At 40.8% G+C, this 20,907-nt stretch overlaps 1 protein-coding gene across 1 annotated transcript in view; it reads right to left on the bottom strand.

Moving 5' to 3' along the window:
- The window catches only part of nrg3b (neuregulin 3b), a 305,656-nt gene that overhangs the window by 29,471 nt on the left and 255,278 nt on the right, over window positions 1-20,907 (bottom strand). The window contains exons 4-6 of the mRNA XM_061707728.1: window positions 13,353-13,379; window positions 5,768-5,870; window positions 4,270-4,396 (exon numbers count right to left, since the gene is read on the bottom strand). Of these exons, the coding sequence (XP_061563712.1) occupies window positions 4,270-4,396; window positions 5,768-5,870; window positions 13,353-13,379 (257 nt within the window). The remainder of the gene's footprint in view (window positions 1-4,269; window positions 4,397-5,767; window positions 5,871-13,352; window positions 13,380-20,907) is intronic.

The following is a 20,907-nucleotide window of genomic DNA, read 5'->3' as shown; positions in this document are numbered from 1 at the left end:
AGGAAAAGGAACAAGAGAAGCTGGTAAAAAAATACCGAGGATTGGAGGAAGAGGAAGAAAAGATGTTGAAGGCGAAGGCAACAGTGGTGCCAGTGGGAATTGCAACACTTGGAGCTTTGACCTCCAAGCTGGGAGAGTGGCTTCCAGCAGATCCCAGGAGCGACATCACAGACGTCTGGCCAGAAGAGCAATCCTTGAAACAGTAAAAATATTGTGTAGAGCCCTTAAGAGGAGAAGAGGGCAACCATCCACAGAGAATGGGTGAGGTTGCAGTTTTGATTATAAAGCAGAGGGGGTTAGGTGACTTGGCATGAAATGATCTTTGCAAAAAGAAGGGTCCCGGGATTTAGTAACTTCCAAGAATCTGAGACGTAGAGCAGTGCAATTATTCTGACAAGGTCAGGACATAGGTTGTGTTGTATTACACCGCACAAGCAACGCTGTACATTGTAACACACCTTAAGGGAAAATGTCTTTGTCAAAAACACCTGAGTTCAAGGAGTTGCAATATTTTTCGGGGACCTGAAAGAAAAATGGAGCGGTGCATCATTTTATCACACAGCTGAAGGGAAAGTTTTATCCTTCTCCTTCTGCACCTTCCCCCGACAGAGCCACCCTTTTGTTTCTGTCTCACTGGGCTCATCCCTTACCTCACACACACACTTGTGTTCTTACGCTGAGTTGCATTGCTTTAAACCTCTTCAAAATGGTTGTGGTCTGTTCCTTCTTGAATAATATTTTCATTTTTTTTGTGTAACTTAAAAGGAAAGCAGAAGTTGGTGGACTGCACCACCCACAGTCCACGTTCTCTCCCTGATGGTTTCAGACTGAGGGAGTGGGAGGCGAGAAGCACTGGACTGGGGTCGCTGTGTCAAATCTGTGGAAAAAATGGGTTTCTCTTGTTAATCTTTCTTTGGTCTCTTCAGCTCATGCCTCCTCCTTGGAACTTATAGCTGGTGATCTTTCACATCCCACCTTAAACTTCCCTCATGCTGTTCTATTATAGCTTGTGTTTCAGCATCGCTGTGTTGTTATTGACCTTTTTTCTTCTCTCTCTTCTTTGCTTTCCTCCTGGTGTCCTTCCTATCTAGCTATGAAAGCATTTTGTGGTTGAAAAAGTGGCTACATACTCAGACCTAGCACATGTCTACCACTTCAGTCTCACAGTCCTTGTGTTAATACAGTGTACTGATATCATGCAAAGAGTGCTCATTTCACTGAAATGCATTGCATATATGCTGAGAGTAGTTTGGGTTTAGGGGGAATTTGCTTTAAGACGAGATGTTCTGGCTGTATTATACATGGTTTCTCCACCTTAGACATTTACATCACATGCTGTACCTCTACTTATCTGGAAAATGCTCAGAGCCTTCTCTCTTTTTTTTTTTTTTTTATAAAGGGCATCCTTTAAATTCAATTCAATTCAATTTTATTTGTATAGCATCTAATACAACAGAAGTTGTCTCTAGGATCTTTCCAGAGACCCAGAACATAAACCCTGAGCAATTATTACATAAACATTTAAAAGCTTTCAAATCATGCCAACTGGAGTTTTGTAGGTGGGGTTAGCTATAGGGGTGTTTCTTTCAGTGGGCGACACTATACGCTTTTAAATAATTGAGGAGCCCCGGTACAGGCTCAACACAGAAATGACAAAACAAGGCTGAGTTCGGGGATGGAATTTCCAACAACAAAAACATCCATGTACAGAAAAAGCTTTCTGATTATAGAACAAACATACGTGCCTGCAAGAAAAATGTTCCCGTCATCTTGTTTATAATCACTAACCTATGCTCTACCTTATGTAATAAATATTTAAATAAGAATCGTGGAGATGGAAAAAGATGTGAATTATTTATCTGGAAAGGTACTATCTAAAATCTAAGGCCAGGTGCGATGTTAGACATACAGTATATACGGTGGAGGATTAGTTAAAAATAAAACATAAGGAACCAAAGGTAGACGATGACATAATTCGAAGACCATAAAAAGCCCCAAAGAGAACCATCTTTGTAAATAAAAAATGCCCCACAGTAATAAATAAATAAAGAAGGTGCATTCAGTAAAGTGCTAATGCATTATGACGAGTGATTGCTCTCCTCTGATGAGACCTTTGCAAGTGCGCATTAGAGTGCAATTATTTTTCCGTGGAGACTTCAGCCACAGAAAAAGGATGAAGATGTAGATGTTAGTGGAGGTCAGTTCCTCCCTGTGCAGGCACCAGTGGCTCCTTCTTCATTTTAAGCCACTTTTGCTGTTCTGCCTCGACCCCCCATACAGGATTTGTTTTGTACTCAACCAACATTCTCTCCTTGGGTCGTGTCATTTGGCTCCAAAATGTTTTGTGATTATTTATCATCATTTTCTACAGCTTTTAGTTTGAGTGGATCTATATGTCTGCTCTATATGGTGGCTGATAAGGGCCAAACGCACTGCAACGGCCTAATGCGTCTCAGTTAAGGAAAACGGCTTCAAGTACAGAAACGATTCAAATTCACAAACTCAAAACGAGGTACAAAAAGAGGAACGTGGTGCAAATGAAAAAACGTGCTGCAAAAAACAAAGACAAATGCAGCATCATCAAACGCGCTGCAAATAACGATGCAAAGCACAAAACGATATAAAACAAGAAACCATCTTCAAAAGAAAAACGCTTCATAACCGGTTACCAAACCTGCAGGGGGCGCTCTCGGCGTAACAGCTCAATGGACATACACACGGGATGTAGAGAGAGACCGAACAGCTGACTGCAATGTTAAAATATAATAAAGAAATGTCTCGTAATGTACAGCGTTGTACAGTGATATATTTGAACATTGAACATTGAACTTTTTATTTACGTGTCATGCACATAACGTGCCCAGCCCGAGTGGGCTTACAAGACACCAAAAAAAAGAAAAAGGAACATAAAGCAAATGAAAGCCAGACAACAGACCCTGTACCAATTAAACAAATAAACAATCCTGACGCTTTATCCAGGCTTCAGAAACAAAATGAGCCAACTTAAAAACATTGAAGTTAAACAACCCGTCCATTCTATCATCGTCAGAGCACCAGAAGATTTCCGTTTTTTTAACAAACATTTCAGTAAATAATGGAGTTCTCAGTTCATCACACAGAGGGCAATATAACAAAAAATGTGATTCCCTTTCCACCTCATCAAGTTCGCATAATTCACACAACCTTTCATCTTCGGGAATGTTTTTAAATCTACCGACTTCAAGATTCAAGGGAAGGATTCCTGTTCTCAGCTGAGCCATTAAAGACCTTTGATTTCGTGTTAGGTTTGCTTTAACATAAGGTTCAGGGCCATAATTGTGCTTGATTTGGATGTATGTTCGTAATTTGGGTTTAAACAAAATCTCATTTAACCATTTTGTCTCAAATAAAGCAAAAACCTTATCACTAATTGAAGTTATTGAACAGGTTAAGTTATTCCTATACATATACTGTAATCCAACCTCTTCAAATAATGCAAATATTTCTGATATAAACCACATTATATCACATTACCGTTCCCGCTGTATGTTTAAACCATGGATGTAAACACTGTGGTTCAGTCAGCTGTTCAGTCTCTGTTACGCTGAGAGCGCCCCCTGCAGGTTTGGTTTGATTATGAAGCGTTTTTCTTTTGAAGATGGTTTCTTGTTTTATATCGTTTTGTGCTTTGCATCGTTTCTCTATTTGCAGCGTTTGATGATGCTGCATTTGTCTTTGTTTTTTGCAGCACATTTTTTCATTTGCACCACGTTCCTCTTTTTGTACCTGGTTTTGAGTTTGTGAATTTGAATCGTTTCTGTACTTGAAGCCGTTTTCCTTAACTGAGACGCATTAGGCCGTTGCAGTGCGTTTGGCCCTTGTCGGCCACCGTAGCTCTAACTTTGCCAAATCATATCATGTAATTCAGAATGTGCAAACATCTGTAAAATCTAGTTTTGTTGCTGCGCTCGCATGGCGAAATCAGGATTTCTGACACCAGTGGTATGAATTCCAATCTGCACTTGGTCACAGTGACATGTAATTCTTTTCTTTTGTTACTGAATAACTACTTTTCCCTGGTGTGTCTCATCCCATATCAGATATGGAGATGAACAAAAGGCTTGAGCCAGTTGAGATAATAACAGGGAAATGCATCATATATCCCCCTGTCAAGCACTCTGAACTCCATTCTGTACATAAGTAAGACAAGACGATGATAATGAAGATAAAGATGTGACTGGAAATGAAAATCAGCATGATATTCCTTGTATATAGCTACAGGAAACAAACCTTTTGGAGATGAAGGTTGTATTGAAGCCTGGGTGTGGATTTGGACATGAGGCCAGAGGCGTTGACGCTGCAGTCTCTCAAGCTGCGGCTGTTGGAGAATTGAGCCTGGAGTTTTTCTCTGTGTTTCCTTCGGAGTGTACACACACAGAAAAATTGCAAGGTTAAAACTAAATTGAAAAGATAATCCAGTACAATGAGGTTTTTATTCACCATGCAGTCTGCGGTTCACCATATTGTTACTACAAGGTAGAAAAGTTGATCAGTTTTAATTTTGATCCAAATGTATTAGTTGTGGGCTTCCATCTTTGGTAGGACTGGTGAGAGGAACAACACTTAAAAACATTAAATCACACCACTTAAAAGCATGTAATGTAACAGTGGAAGCAGTAAAATAAATGTTCTTTTGCTGTATCTGTGAGAATAGGCATCCTTAGCAACTATATAGGTTCATATGTCAGACTGTATAACATATGAGATTGCTTGTTGCTTAATAAAACCTGCTTAATTATTAAATCCATGATAATCACCATGATTTAGACCTTTTTTCCAGAAAGCATCAGTTCTATTGTTACATGTAGTCTAACTTTGGTATATTCCAATTTATTATAATGTTTCATATCTACACATGCAGTGATTCATTTAGCTGTAATCGCTGTCATTGGGATTGTTATAAATGTAGACGAAAACATTGCTTCTATTGGTTTTCAGCATAACCTTCAACCGATTTTAATAGGGAAACTTTACTAAAGGTTAATCTTTGTGAGGAGCTGACACAAATGAAATGCATCTTTACTAAAGAACAGTGGGAAAAACAAATTAACAATAACAAGAGAAGCCATTTATCTGAGGCACGCTGTCAAACAGCATTTGGAGAAAAAAGGCTCAGTTAAACAAGATATGGGGGTTTGGATAGTTTTCGGTACATTAGCTTTCCCATGAGCCGGGACTCTTTGGTCGTATTGACCGATGGGCACTGCACTACTTAGAGCACTACAGTGCAGAAAAACAAAAAAGCCATTTTTGTGTATCAAGAGCAATTTAAACAACACAACCTCTATTAACTCCCCCTGTTACTCCCTGCCATTACTTTTCTTCGTCTACATTACTTTGTTTCCTTCTTACCTGCGAACAAGTAATTGACTTTGGTGTTCTGCTTTTTTTGCTGCCTGTTACACTTCGATCCAATCACACACACAAGCACACACGCACTTAGGCCCTAACGGTTTTGAACTTGCCATATCTCGTGCAGGACTTGGGTATTTTGTTTTGTGTAAATTGTTTGAGACACACCTTGCTTTATGAACCCACTTTGCAAATAAATCTTACATGAGCATCTGTCCCAAATGCAACCCACACAATTTAGGTTCGATGCCACAGCTAAACATCCTCGAGCTGACTCTCACTTTCATTGGGCTCCATGCCATGATAGCAAAGTGCTTTTTTTCTCCACAGCCGGGGGGCTTACTCTACTAATGTGGTTCTGGCTGGCATCACTCACTTGTTGCGGCGGTAGAGAGCCATACATGCCACTCCAAGAAGACAGATCCCCGAGGCGATGCTGAAGATGGACAGCACCTGCCTCTGGTAGGTGTCACCACTCTCTGCAGAGAAGAGGGTACAATTCAGGACAATGAATCTCTCCTGTGAGACAAAAAATGTGGACTGCGGTTGTGATTGCGCAAAGGGGGGGTTGGGGGAAGAGATGCATCCTGAGTTAGTACACCAAAAACACGCATAAAAACGGTGCATGACTGACATTCACACACAGATATGCACCCACAATCTGGATTAGCATAAAGCAACCAATGCTGCTGTCAGAAAATGTCAGCGTTTGAACATGAGATGGGGACATGGCAGACACAGGCAGGGCTCAGTGACATGTGCTAACTGAAGTGTGATAATCATTTCGTTCAGACAAACCCAGCAGGCAACACCGATGAACTGTCTACAAGGCAACAGTCGTACTAAGCGTGTGTGTGCGTGGGTGCATAGCCTCGTATGTGCACTTCAGCATTCGGAGGCTGATGGTGACAGGGAATTAGTAGCAAATGAATGCCCCCGGAGCTTCTTGTCAAACCTCTGCACATCAACAGCAGACACTAAGGTCACCAGCAGCTGGGACAAGTAGCAGATGATCGCAACAGATATATTTGTGACTAAGCAGCTGGATTGCAGGGCCGCAGCACTTGCTCTACATGGTGCGGGATTGAGGCCAGTGTGTCCACTGGCTTATCAAGAAGCTTCATGACGGTACTATTCTTAGATAAGAATGCGCACAATCTATAACCTGCAGTTCGCTCCTACCGGCAATGCTGACAGTTAGAAAAACTTCTTTATCCCGCTGTATTTCATGACCTTCAACTCAACCTCCTGTGGCTTTTACTCAGAATCTCAAAAATAGCAACATAAAAACTCCCGTGTCTGATTTCACCGACTTGACAACTGTCGGAAAACGTGCAGAAAACACCTTATAAACTTGCACATGACCTTTGAGGACTTGTCTGTGGTTTTTCTCGTTGTCAAAAGAAAGCTGTCCTGGGAAGTCTTCTTCATCAATACTTGTCTTCCCAGGTTTATCAACTTCCACAGCCCATGCCCTGCAGTGGGTTGTTACCAAAGACTGTTTCCCAACATCTTTCTTTTTCTTTCTCTGCAGGGCTGAAAGGCCAGCGTACTGGGGAAAAACTGATTTAATATTAGAGTGCTTCTGGAAAAAGATGAAGACATCCTCCTAAGATATCCAGGACTGACGGTATGTGGACATATAGATATAGATGTATTCATCACAGGTCCAAACTACTGACTCAGCTCCCGTGGAAGGGAAGCTGGACGGCTGTGTATCAAAATAGAGAGAATCCAAAAGGGTTGTGCAGGAGTGGCCAGCTGTGACACTCGAGGAAACTGGAAAGCGTCCAGTGTGCACAGTTGTGGTTGGAATACAAAAAGACTGCAATGTGTGCGTATTTACAACTCAAGGAGAAAAAGTGGGAAACGTATAAAAATCCAAATAAAAAAAGGCAATGTAGTGATTCTGTACTTTGACTTTTATGTCATTACACAATGTATAGATGCAAAAAAAAGGTGTGTATTGTTAATCAATTAAACATTGTTTTGCCTTTTAATTTCCATGCTGTTTAATCCTTTGGTGGCCGTATTGTTAAAACTATTTATATTTTGAAATTAAGAGTCGTGCAGAGTAGACTTTTGCACCTTTGGGGCATTTGCAGATATGTTAAGATCAATGTGTTGGCTGGCGACTTTAGGCATATCAGCATTGATACTAAATCTATTGGTAAAAAAAATAAACATTGATATAAAATGAAATAAACACATTTTCACACCATCACAAATGCTTCTTGTTTCAATTAGAAAAAGTGGATTCAGTCCTTCATGAGTCATCAGATGGCGTGTCAAGAAGTACTTAGAAGTGATGTTTATGTGTTGCAACACTCATGATTGCATTTATTGGTACATGACCATGTATGTAGTGTATTTGACCCTGGTTGAAAGCATGGCGGCAGACTTGGGACAGCTTGGGCATACACTAAACCATCACTACCATCGCAACTGCCTGTCCGACCCAATATATTCCTGTTTGTTGGTGTCTAAGTTTGGATGTCCAAGTCAAACAGGTTGGGAAGGCTCCTCCAGTTTAGCTTGAGTTTCATAGATGGTTGGGTTAGATGTTAACTGTAATCTCTCACGAGCCCAAGAACACTGCAGTCTTATAAGAAGACTTAGGCCCAATCCCAATACTCCCCCTACTTTCTTTCACTAGCCCTACTTTCTATCACTACCCCTAAAAAAGAAGGGACAGATTTTAGGGCACTTGAAATCTTCCCAGGGTCCTGTCCCAATACTCCCCCTACTCCTACTTTCAGCACCACCCCTAAAATCAGGAAGCCCAGAGCCAAAAGCTGTTTTAATTTCAGCTGTAGCGCTGTTAATATGCCACTTTATTAAGTTTTAATATTTTTTCAGGCGTAAAAGTAACCTTTAATATCCTCAACCTGGGCTCAGTTTATCCAAATAACGCCTGTTAAGAAATTTGATCTGATGTTTTCGGAGAAGAGCCGCCGGCTCGGAGCAGCAGCAGCAGCAGCTCACGGCCGGAGTACAGACGTGATCGCTGGGTCAACCTGCGCCGTCTTCCCGGGGGAGAAATCTGCAGCTCTGTGCAGAATTACCGCTGGCTGAAATAAATCATTTAGGAAGATAAATGTTGGTTTAAGAGATGAAATCTAACAGTTGTAGCTACGCCTGTTAAGAAATTTGCTCCGAAAATTTCGAGATTTCTGCCTGCCGGCTCCGGAGCTGATTTATGGTTCCGCGTTAAATCGACGCAGAGCCTACGGCGTAGGGTACGGCGTACGGCGTACGTCGCCGCAGGCTCTGCGTTGGTGTAACGCGCAACCATAAATCAGCCTTTATTCTGGCGAGGTTTGAAAAAGACTTTGCAACAACGGGCAAACGAGTGATTATGTACATTCACTGAGTGAATATTATGAAAGTAAAATATATATTTCTCGCTAGAAATGTAATCAAAATGCATTTTTATGCAGAAACTCAAAATATTGATTTTATTCACTAAAAAATAAGAAATGTCCGCCAATGTTTTTTTTTTTTTTTATTCAGTCTGCAAATGACGACGAAAAGCATTCTGGGAGATTTTTCTGGCCCTAGTTCCGCTAGTGTGTATCGGAAATCCTTAAATCCGTAGGGACAGATTCATAGCCACTACACTAGTTTGGTTAGTTTGGAAAGAGGAATTGGGACACCACTACCCTCACGGGAACACGCAAAATGTAGGGGTAGTGATGAAAACTAGGGGTAGTGGTAGTATTGGGACGGGGCCTTACTTGACAGCATATATCTCTGTAAACACATTGGAATTAGTCCTTTGCAATTGTTACATTGTGAGCAGCAAGCTGTCATTATTTTCCAGTGTCCAGGGAGTATCTGGGGGGTTGAGGGCCTTGCTCAAGGGCACACAGTTGTTCACCTTCTCTTGACTTAAACCTGGGTCTTTCAGACCAAAGCCTACCTCTGTAACCACTGGGCTACCACTCCCTACCACCCCTTACTCCTTACAATATCTCCCCGACCTTTTCTCCTGAGACAGGGTTGTCTGCCCTTACTGGTATCCCAGTATCATAAAAATGTCTAGAGCACGACTCCGTCATTACGTCTGCCTATAGGGATGGTGTTAAACAGATGATGCTTAATATTTGTTTACTCCAAACACACCGCTGGGAAATGTAAGTGAACACTTCAGTCTCTGTTCCAGCAGATGCTTTTCAGAATCTACCTCTGGTGCCTTTAATCAAACCCACAGGAGGCTGTCATGTACCGTTAAGTGAGCAACGAACACCTTCTGGCTATTCTTTCATAAATGCCTGATTGGTCTAGCCGTGTACGGCTGTCACACTGCAAGGTTTTCTTACGTCTACAAGGAAACTGATCACATACCCAATCAAGGCTCTTCATTTGCAACAACGGAAATTTGAGCAAAAGTCAAACCAAGAAAGTGTTTTTGTGTTAACCGAAGGAAATCAGAAAAACTATCTCTGAGCACAAAAAAGCCTGACCAGGATGTTTGCTTTGTCCAGCCTGTGAATAAACAAAATTCATAAAAGCAAAAAGTCACACATTTTGAAATCTGAGTCTGAAAAAAAGAATTATTTCTATGAGTATTAAAAAAGAATTCATGACAATGTGAAACAAAACCAAGTATTTGATATCTAGTTCTATAGGGGGTTTAATCAAACTGTATAATCTTTAACAACCTTCATACATTCTATAAAAAAAAGCTAATTTGAGCTTGAAAAATATCTAAAATCCAAAGCAGTGAAATAAATTGAAGAATACAGGCTTTTTCTCTGAATGTCGCAAAGCTAAAGGAAAATATATAATAACTTTTCTTAAACTGAACGCAATTAGTTATGTACAGTCTATTACTGCAATGTTTCAGTTTGTTTGCCTTCAAATTTGCCACAAATGTTCATTTCAGGGCTTAATGCTCCTGGTTGATGTTTTTTTATATTCTTATTTGGGTTCACACTTGTGTACCTCTTACTGTGGTGTAACTCTTTAATGCCTGGCATATGAAATAACACACACACACACACACACACACACACACACACACACACACACACACACACACACACACACACACACACACACACACACACACACACACACACACATTTTTTTTATATTGAAAAAATATATATATTGAAATAAAAAGCACTTCCAATTTTGTATTTAATAATTACATTTTCTTACCACTATGAACACATTAGGTAAGTTCATGTATCTTTTATTCTGATTTGTTTAAAAAAATACTTTTTTGGTATGTTTATATATTTCTTTTTTCATTATGGGGTGGTACAAATGTCTCAGAAATGCATGTATCAAATATGATATATTATAGGGTTAAGTAGCAGCCAGCACTGTTCAAGGACTATTCGGTCGTAGCAGAGACTAAACTGTAGATCAGAATAATTTTTATTCAAATGGAATATTATGATCTCCATTATTAAAATAGTAAGAAACAATACAAAAAGTCCATCAGCGCTGCAAATATATCAACTTATATATAAGCCATAAGATTATGAGTAGATTATCATTGAGCAGGTCCTTCTCGTGCTAATTAAGGGCGTGGCCCGTCGGGGTCTGGAGGGCCTGGGGGGGTTGGACTTCCCATATATCTGGGGAGTCTGGAAACCAAATTAACAACTCTATATTGTTTTCTTTAAAAATCTTGAGGGGCCCGCAGCTACCGTGCCAGAGGAAGAAGCTGCTGAGGGAATGATGCTGCTGTTGCTAGGATGCACGTTGTCCTGCCAGAACACTGCACTAGTAACAGGCTGAGCAGCGTTTACTCATGTTTCCCGTCAGTAGTCATAATGCTGGGGCTGATCAGTGTATACTCCCCCACATATAAAAAGTTGACCTTGGTACATCATCACTTGATTAATCAAGAGCAAAATAGATAAAAGTTGTTATATTTTCACACAGTCTCCCTCTATATTTATTTATAGTACGATGGAAATCTGTTATGCCGTAAGAGGCGATGTACCAAATATTTCCATTTCTAAGATCTGTCAGGCTCTGTTGTGGTTGGTACAAAATGTGTGTTGCACTTGTCAACAAGTACTCATCTCACAGATTCTTCACCAGCATATCTTCCAACTATATGACAAAAATGAGCAGATGATGTTTGATGTGAAAAATGTGCCTTGTAAGGGACTCAGTTTTTACGTCTGTGAAATGCTCTATGGATGCTGGCATATTTAAAACGACATCATCAGCTGCATCATCAGCTTCCATGCGGAGCACCGCCGGAGACCAATCCCTGCATTTTCTTTATATTTGTTTTTATGGCTGCATTTTTTTAAATATTTGTTTTTATGGCTGAAATAGGGGTTTTTTTTTTTTTAAATCTGAACATAAAAACAGCTGCAATGAAATGCCATTACAGGCCTTTTATGCTGAATGGCTACAAGGCAGTCTTGACATGGGATGCAAGAGCATCTTAGGGAACTGAACAAAATAAACAGCCTTATCTAAGGGTATGCTATGTTATGTTGACACAAATACAAGACAATCCCATATCTCAGTTAAACCATTAAAGCTCCTCTACACTTAAGGGGAAAATGCTATGATGAAGACTATGTTTCTGAAAACACTGGACTCTACTAGTGAGACATGCAGAGCTTCATCTGCTGGAAAAAAAGTAAAAGCATTTAAGAGCGCACAGTCCTACCAACGTAGCTTTGCTGTTTTCTGACTAGTTGTTTCAGACTGTCACACATGAGACCTATATAATAATTATCAAAAGATAAATTGACAAAGGAGAAGAGGAACTCACGGTGGAGCACAATGAATGATTGAGTTAGCATGCACGGCGCTTACCTCAGAGACAAAACAATCTATCTGTGCTACTGTCTGTCATCTGTCCAGCCACCAATCGATCAATCCTGCTCTCATTTTCTCTAATGCATCCGCCCACCTGCTGTTGCATTCTGAACTAATTTAGTCCCCAGATTAAAATCACTGAACTGAAAAATGTTGAGAGCAGGGCAGGCTTTTCCTCCCGGGCGCCTTCTCCACCTTTCTATTTCTTGGGGGAAGTGTGTGATGTGACAGCAGCTTATGAAGACATGTTAAAGGGAAAACGTCCTGCCTAATATGCAGATAGGTGGAGTGTGCATCTGTGTTGGGTGAGACTATAAGTTCCTTCTGGACAAAAAACACTGTAACATTAATAAAGAAAAAGGGCCAGAAAATTACGTCCTCAAATACAGGACTGTCTCAGAAAATTAGAATATTGTGATAAAGTTCTTTATTTTCTGTAATGCAATTACAAAAACAAAAATGTCATACATTCTGGATTCATTACAAATCAACTGAGATATTGCAAGCCTTTTATTATTTTAATATTGCTGATTATGGTTTACAGTTTAAGATTAAGATTCCCAGAATATTCTAATTTTTTGAGATAGGATATTTGAGTTTTCTTAAGCTGTAAGCCATGATCAGCAATATTAAAATAATAAAAGGCTTGCAATATTTCAGTTGATTTGTAATGAATCCAGAATGTATAACATTTTAGTTTTTTTAATTGCATTACAGAAAATCACAATATTCTAATTTTCTGAGACAGTCCTGTATATGTTCAATACCTGGAAGATGGAAAGATAATACAAATCCAAAAAGTTTTAGACTGGATGTGCAAACACATACCATAGCAAACCAGCAGATGGCCAGCTGTTTTAAGCTGCCCAAACCACTGCATGAAGGCTTACGTGAACATCTGGAATGAAAGTAAATAAGCATCGCTGCCATTTGCCTTTGCTCCACATTCATTACATTACTCTCCCCTAACAGTACTGCTTTTCATGCGGACAGAATACACCGAATTCACCACAGTGTTTCCATGGCGACCGGCCCACATTAATTTTTCCAAGGTGAGTGGCCTTGTTGTGCTGGATTGTGTGTTTGGTATGCAGTACTCCACAGATGTGAGGCACATGAAAGATTGAGCGCGCTGCAAAGTCAATGAAAAGTTGTCTTACCCATGAACTCGATCCCAAGTTCGTCCGCTGCTCCATTCAAGGCCAGATAGAGGGGGGAGAAAGAAATGGGTAACAGAAACATAGGGGGGAAGGGAAGGACATAAGAGAATGAAAGAGTTACTGCATGATATACATCAGCCTTATTCAGAATTCAGTTCATGGGGAGAAATCATGATGCAAAAACATCGTAAAGTTGTTTTGACTGCTTTCTCAGACATGACTCCTCTTTTGCACCATGTAATGAGCCCCAGATGCTTGCAATCCTTTATCATGGTGATTTGAACTCACTCAGTCTGCAGTGAGGCTTCAAGTAAAGACAGAGACCAACACAGATATATAGGGGGAGCTGAGAAGTTGAGAGGACGGATCATGAAAATAAGAGTTGAAGACGGCGTATCGTGCAGCTTTATGCCACTGCTGTTGCTTAGACCAGGCCTTCTCTATTGATCTGAGCCTGAGGCGTTGAAGTAATTGTTCTCCTGAAAGCTGGTTGCTTGAAGAAGCTTCGCACTACACACACGTTTACATGCATGTGCACCAATACTGCATGGTGCACCCCTGCCTTTTATTCTTTGTATCACTTTGACACATACGTTCTCTCTCTCTCTCGCTCTCCTTCACACACACACACACACACACACACACACACACACACACACACACACACACACACACACACACACACACACACACACACACACACACACACACACACACACACACACACACACAGTCTTTGTTCATGCAGTTAAGTCTTGTCCCACTCTCCTAGTGCTGGGGAAACAGATGAAAAAAAAGCCACTCATGTTCTCTCCATCCTGACAGTGCCCCCTTTTTGTGTCACTGTAATGTAATCTTATTTAAAATTAAAATGAAGCCCTCACCAGTAATTGCTTTTCTGACAGAGGTGGTCTGAGTTTTTTTTTTCTTTTTTGTAAGCATCACTTGCCAAGCCCTGACAGATTATGCTGTGGACATTCTAAGAGGGAAAAAAAGGAAAAAGGTTGCATTTTCACTTGCATGTTTTCACAGTTAACCCTTTATTAGACAGTTAATGAAATACTCTAGAGATGTTACTGGAGAGTATTAAAGGACCGTTTTTACTTTTTGACTTAATTTTCATGGTATGTAGGTCAACTGAAGTTAGCAAATATGTCCATTTGCTCTGCAATGAGTTAAAATTTGCTAAAGATTGCTATATGTCTCATTTATCTTTCATAGCAGGTCTCTCTCAGGCTAGTACGGAGGTGCTAATGCTTTTATCTCATGTCATTTAGATTATTGTAACGCCCTTCTCTCTGGTCTTCCCAAAAAGAACATGTATAACCTACAACTATTACAGAATTCAGCCGCACACGTGCTGACAAGGACATTACACCTGTTTTAAAATCACTGCATTGGCTCCCCTTGCGCTTCAGGATCGATTTTAAAGTTCTTTTACTAGTTTTTAAGTGTCTTAATGGTCTTGGGCCTTCTTATTTGTCTGCACTACTTTTACCCTATCGACCCTCGCGGACCCTGAGGTCCTCCGGTGCTGGCCTTTTAACCATACCAAAAGTTAGAACCAGGACACACGGGGAGGCGGCATTCAGTTTTTATGGTCCCCGATTGTGGAACAGCCTCACGGAGAAGCTCAGGAGAACCTCAGGAGAACCTCAGGAGAACCTCAGGGCTGCAGAGACTGTTGATGTTTTTAAAAAGAGGCTCAAGACCCATCTCTTTAATAAGGCTTTTAACTGACTCATTTAACTCTTTTAAATTTCTTATGCTCACCCTTATTTTTATTGGATCTTACTGCTCTGTTTTATATTAATCTTTAGTTTATCCTGTTTTATCATATTCTATTTTCATTGTTTTATCTCAATGTTATATTTAAATGTTTTAGTCGTTATTTATAGTCTATTTTATACATTTTACTGTCTTATTCCTTTAGTTTTTAATGTCTTGCTTTTTAGACATACTTTTAGGATTTTACGTTATGTTATACTTTTTAAACTCTTTTAGTGTATTTTATCCTGCTTTCTTGTAGCTTTTATCTCCAGTGTTTCCTCATGGGGAGCCTCCATGCTGGGAGTGACTCTGGCCTGCAGGGTGTCGTCCTGGGGGTGGTTCTGGCCTGGATGGTTGTGGAGCTCTGCACCACGGCTTCACCGCTGTGGTGTGGACTCCTCTATCCGTCCGGGCCGGGATAGTCTCTGTGCCCCCCCCTGTAGCTGCGGGCTATGAGACCTCCTGGCGTGGACGGCTCCCTGTTACCGTTTCCTCACCTGGATCCTCTGTGCTCAGCCATGTCTACACCGTGTGTCTACGTGTGTGTCTGTGTGTGTAATTTGGGAGAAAAGCCTTAAGCCAAACAGTGGCAAGGAAAAACTCCCCTTTAGGAGGGAAGAAACCTTGAGCAGGACCTGGATCATGAGGGGGGACCCTCCTGCCGAAGGCCAGACTGGGGGGTCGGGGACGTCAGCAGCACACAGCAGACATCCACGCAGGCAGGTGGAAGCAGCAGCGGGAATAATGCCAGCTATGATTACGTGAATTGCCACTAGAGGACATTTTTCACATTTAACCATTAGATAAAGCCATGGCCAATGTTTTTTTTGTGTGTTGTCTTGTTTTAACTGGGTATTTGCCATTGTAGTCCAAACACTTGGCAACACCAGAGAAAGTGAATGCAGCATCTTCGCCCGATCTGCTTTATCCATTCAGTTCTTTCGCTGTGATTGCCATTGGCAACGGCCAGCACTTTCACAGCTCTAAATCGCCCCGACTGTCACAGCCTGTGCAGATGATGTCATTACAACCCTGATACACTTCCCCTCCTCTGGCATAGCCTTGTCTGAAGAAATTCACCAATCATAATATGTGCGGGCGCCCAAATCCGAGTTGAGAGAACTGGCAACTCAGTGCACCCTGGGAAATCATTTATGACGTCTTGTGGGAGCCTTGAGCAAGCTTGGAGAATACCTGTGCATCATGTCAGGCGCTTTTGGCCCGATTAAGAAGCAGAAATCTGGCAGGTGGGAGAGACAATGGCAGGAGTGAATCAAATCCTTAATCCCTTCCTTCACTTGGGGGAGCTAGGAACTGAGAAGCCAATGTGTGTGCTTGCACCAGTGTGTGTGTGTTATTGAACTCAATATCCTGTACAGACGCTTACTCCAGGCTAATATCTATAGGAGATAAATGTTTCACATTAGAGGAATCCTTTCTTCTTCCTTTTGAATCAGCTGAGTAAAACAAAAAAAGCCCAATTTTCCTTGTCTGTGGTCTCAAAGGTGCCACTTACCCAAATGAACACTGCCAGTGGCATGCCCTAAAATTGCCCATAGTTAAAAAAGAAACTTGTTCAGGTAGTATACTCAGTAAAAACTATGCTGGCATCTTTTTATAGTCATGACTCGATTTAAAGACCCCAACCACTTCCTCCCTGTGCACCAACGTGTCAGACCCCTGAATCCTCTCCCCACCTAATTTCAAAAGCGTTCAGAGTTCAAAGCAGTAGAGCTGGAGTGCTTTGCAGGGATTCGCCTTTGCTTTTGTCCCCGTGCTCATGTGATGCGCACCCGTCTCCGCTTTACTTTCACCCTCTGTGAAAATGTGAGAATGACGGCGTGGCGCTACTGTGCGTGCAAGCCAGACCAAACTGCTCTTTTGAGTCTCTCAGTCAGTCAATAACAAGACAAAAGATAAGCGGTTGAAAAAGGTCTTTGCCTTCAAGAAGCACACTCATTGATTTTGAAAAAATAAAAAAATAAAATCATAAAAAAGCTGAAAGGAGAAAAGTTTGCGTAGCAGATAAAAGTTTTCCTCACCCCAGGGTGTGATTTGTGTCTGATGGTGCCATGTCAATGAAACACACAAAAACAACCATCCAACCTGCTCTCATGAACCCAAGCACACAGTGAGCTGGGTTTCACCCACTTGTTTTTGTCCTCAGTGTCGCTTGTATTTGTGTTAATTATTACATGAGTCAGCTTGAGAAATCCAAATGATCCTCAGTGTATTTACCGGATTACCCTTGATAATCTGGATACATTTTAACTCAGTCCCCATCAGTAGAGATCTAAATAGACTTTATTCCCTGCTGAATCTATTCTGGGTTATCTGTGGTCATTCAGGGGGTTCGATCGAAGCTTTCTGCTGTGGTAAAAAGGGCAGAGCTGAAGTGAAAAGACGTGCAGTTTTGTTTTAACCCTTGTGCTGTCTTCAGGTCAAGGAAGGAAGGAAGGAAGGAAGGAAGGAAGGAAGGAAGGAAGGAAGGAAGGAAGGAAGGAAGGAAGGAAGGAAGGAAGGAAGGAAGGAAGGAAGGAAGGAAGGAAGGAAGGAAGGAAGGAAGGAAGGAAGGAAGGAAGGAAGGAAGGAAGGAAGGAAGGAAGGAAGGAAGGAAGGAAGGAAGGAAGGAAGGACAGGAGAAAATAAGGAAGGGAGGATGGGAGATAAGGAAGGGAGAAAAGAAGTAAGGGAGAAAACAAGGAAATAAGGAAGGAAGGAAGAAAAGAGGAAGGGAAGAAGGAAGGAGAGAGCAGGAGGAAAGAAGGAAGGAAGGAAGGGGAAAAAGAAGGAAGGAAGGAAGGAAGGAAGGGAGAAAACAAAGAAAGAAGGAAGGAAGGGAGAAAAGAGGAAGGGAAGAAGGAAGGAGAGAGCAGGAGGAAAGAAGGAAGGAAGGGAAAATGAAGGAAGGAAGGAAGGAAGGAAGGAAGGGAGAAAAGAGGAAGGGAAGAAGGAAGGAGAGAGCAGGAGGAAAGGAGGATAGGAGAATTAGGTCATTTTGACCCAAAGACAGTACAAGGGTTAAGCTTTTGCTTTAGCTTTAGCTGGCCTGGGAATCTTATGGAAATAACAGTAAATAATAGAAATAAAAAAAACCCTTACTACATACTACTACTACTACTATAAGACTTCCTTATATTCTGACAAAGCATGTCTTGTCAAAGCTTCACTAAGCATTTTTGATAGTCGTTTGAAGGGTATTTAGTAGGGGTGTAACAATATATCGTGCCACGAAATTTTGCGATACAAAAACGTCACAATACGTGTCGTGGAGGTGACAAACTGTATCGCGATATTGGATTATTAATATTAATCTATTGTGTTGACTAGTAACACGCGTCCGACCACACGTGCCGACCGCGGCTCGACCCGCGGACCAAAATCTTACTCCGCTCAGGAGAAACTAGTACCGTTTTGGTCCCGATCACGGGATTCTTGGGGGTTTTGAGCTCTGAACTTTAATGTCCCTCAACAGTGTAGGATTTTAGAACATCAACACAGCACCTAGTGCCGTACTGTGGCGTATCACTCCGCCCAATCTAAAACAGACTAATCACTACAGATAAACTGACTAGTGTCATTATAAACCCTGATTTACATCAGAATATAAAGAATAGATTTATAAAATAATCAACCCTGACTTACCAAAATAACCTTCTTAACAAAAATAAATCTCCTCTTACACTTATAAGGTGAGCATGAATAAATCTGTTTATGATGTAAAATTGTATGTATTTATTTACTTTTATTTATTTATTTAATTTTAGTTGTTAAATTTCTGGAAAAGAAAAAAGTCAAATCATACATGAGAGAAACTATTCAGTTTGTGGCAAAATATTTGTACTTGTATGAAACTGAAGATGCATAATGCAAACCTGACATTTACTTTTAGTTCAGTTTGTGGAAAATGGTTGGTTGGCTTTCTCTTTAAAACTTAAACAGTTATAAAGCATTACAAACTGTAATGCACAGCATTGTTTTGTATTTTGTGTCTTTCAAATAAAAGACAATTTTTTCCAGTCATATGTTCCTCATTCAAGTTTGTTAAAAAAATACTGCTATAATATCGTATCGTTATCGTGAACTCAGTATCGTGTATCGTAGCGTATCGTGAGATTAGTGTATCGTTACACCCCTAGTATTTACCCTTCCAAGCATCCATTTCCCCCCTAAGGAGGCAGTGACTTTGGTGAAGGCCCTCATTGGAAAAAAATACATTTGCTGTAGATCTTCATCACCGTCTTCAAAACTACAAGTCGAGGTTCAAGCCTACACATGGGGCCGCACTCTCTCAGTGCTTTTTCATTAAGACATTGGATTTGAGAATAAATGCATGAAGAAAACATGAAATAAAGAACATAATGATCCTTCAGCAGAATAAAAGCCAAGCATAAATGAACAAGTTTGATGTCGGGCCTTGAAGCTGACAAATCTTTCAGTTAGATGGAAGCGAAAGTTACAGCTAACTCTATGTGACGACAGTGAAAGATTGTTGTTACATTCGTTAAACTGAGTCCTGAGCCTCAAGAATTCACAAAAGAATTCACCGGAAATTTAATAAAGCATCCATTATGGGATACAGCGAGGGTATGCACTTAAAAAACTTCCTCCTTTGTTCGCCACCTACACAGCTGCCGTCTCTGACAGTAGATTCAATCACGACTGTATTCGATGCAGTACTGAAAAAGGTAGTCAGACATTGTAATGACAATGATACATATATATATACTTAACCTTGGAGCTGGAGCTTCCACTCCTCTTGGAAGGCGTTTTACAAAATGTCAGTGTTTTTGTGCCAATTTGTGTCCATTCATTCTGTGGAGCATTTATGAGCTCAGGGACTGATGTTGGATGAGAGGACATGGCTCAAAGTCTTTGTTCCTGTTCATCCAAAAGATGCTTGATGAGGTTGAGGGCAGGGCTCTGTGTGGGCCAGCCAATTTCTTGTACACCAAATCTGTCTGTGTAGTGATTTGCTTTGTAAATCCTGGCTCAGTCATGTTGGAATAGAAAAGGGCCTTTCACAAACTGTTGACAACGTTGGAAGCATGGTAGTGTCCAAAATGTCATGGTACATTGAAACTGCATGACTGATCTCAATGAGAAATAAAGGACCAAGCCCAAACCCTGAAAAACAGGTCCATACCATTATCCTTCCTCCACCAAAGTGCACAGCTGGCACAGTGCGTTCAGGCAGGTAATCCTCTCCTGGCACACGTCAAATTCATGCTCACTTATCTGACTGCTAAACATGTTTCATCACTTCACAGAGAGCATATCCACGTTGCACAGTCCAGTGTGTACGCTTTACGCCAGTGGTTCCCAACCTTTTTCCTTGGAGCCCCCTCTACTTGTGTCTAAGACCAGCCGGGCCCCCGGACCCGTACGTACTAGCACCAAAAGAGTAAAGTGATTCGTTACAAATCTTTAATTGAAAAAAATGAACATTAGTTATGTTTTTTTGATACATTTCTCTTTGGTTTACCCTGTATACATATGACTTTGTTTTTCTCACCTTCATTTTGTGTCACCAATGTATAAAATAGCACATTTTCTTTTTTACATTTTTCCTTTAACAACCTGTCGGAGTAGTAGTATGATTAAATGTTGAATAATGATATAATAAAAATGAAATGAAATCATTTCCTGTGTTTGTCACCAGTGTACAAAAAACACAAAAATGATTCAAAGACATTCGTAAATTATTCCTAACAATGTCTTATGAATGACTCATTCTGTTCATTCATGTACTAATGGCCACCTTGGGCTTGCAAACCTCTGACCA

The sequence above is a fragment of the Cololabis saira genome, chromosome 19 (assembly GCF_033807715.1).
Source record: "Cololabis saira isolate AMF1-May2022 chromosome 19, fColSai1.1, whole genome shotgun sequence".
In the NCBI taxonomy this organism is placed as follows: Eukaryota; Metazoa; Chordata; class Actinopteri; order Beloniformes; family Belonidae; genus Cololabis; species Cololabis saira.
The sequence above is the reverse complement of the archived record's forward strand: the minus strand, read 5'-3'. Positions and strand labels throughout refer to the sequence as shown.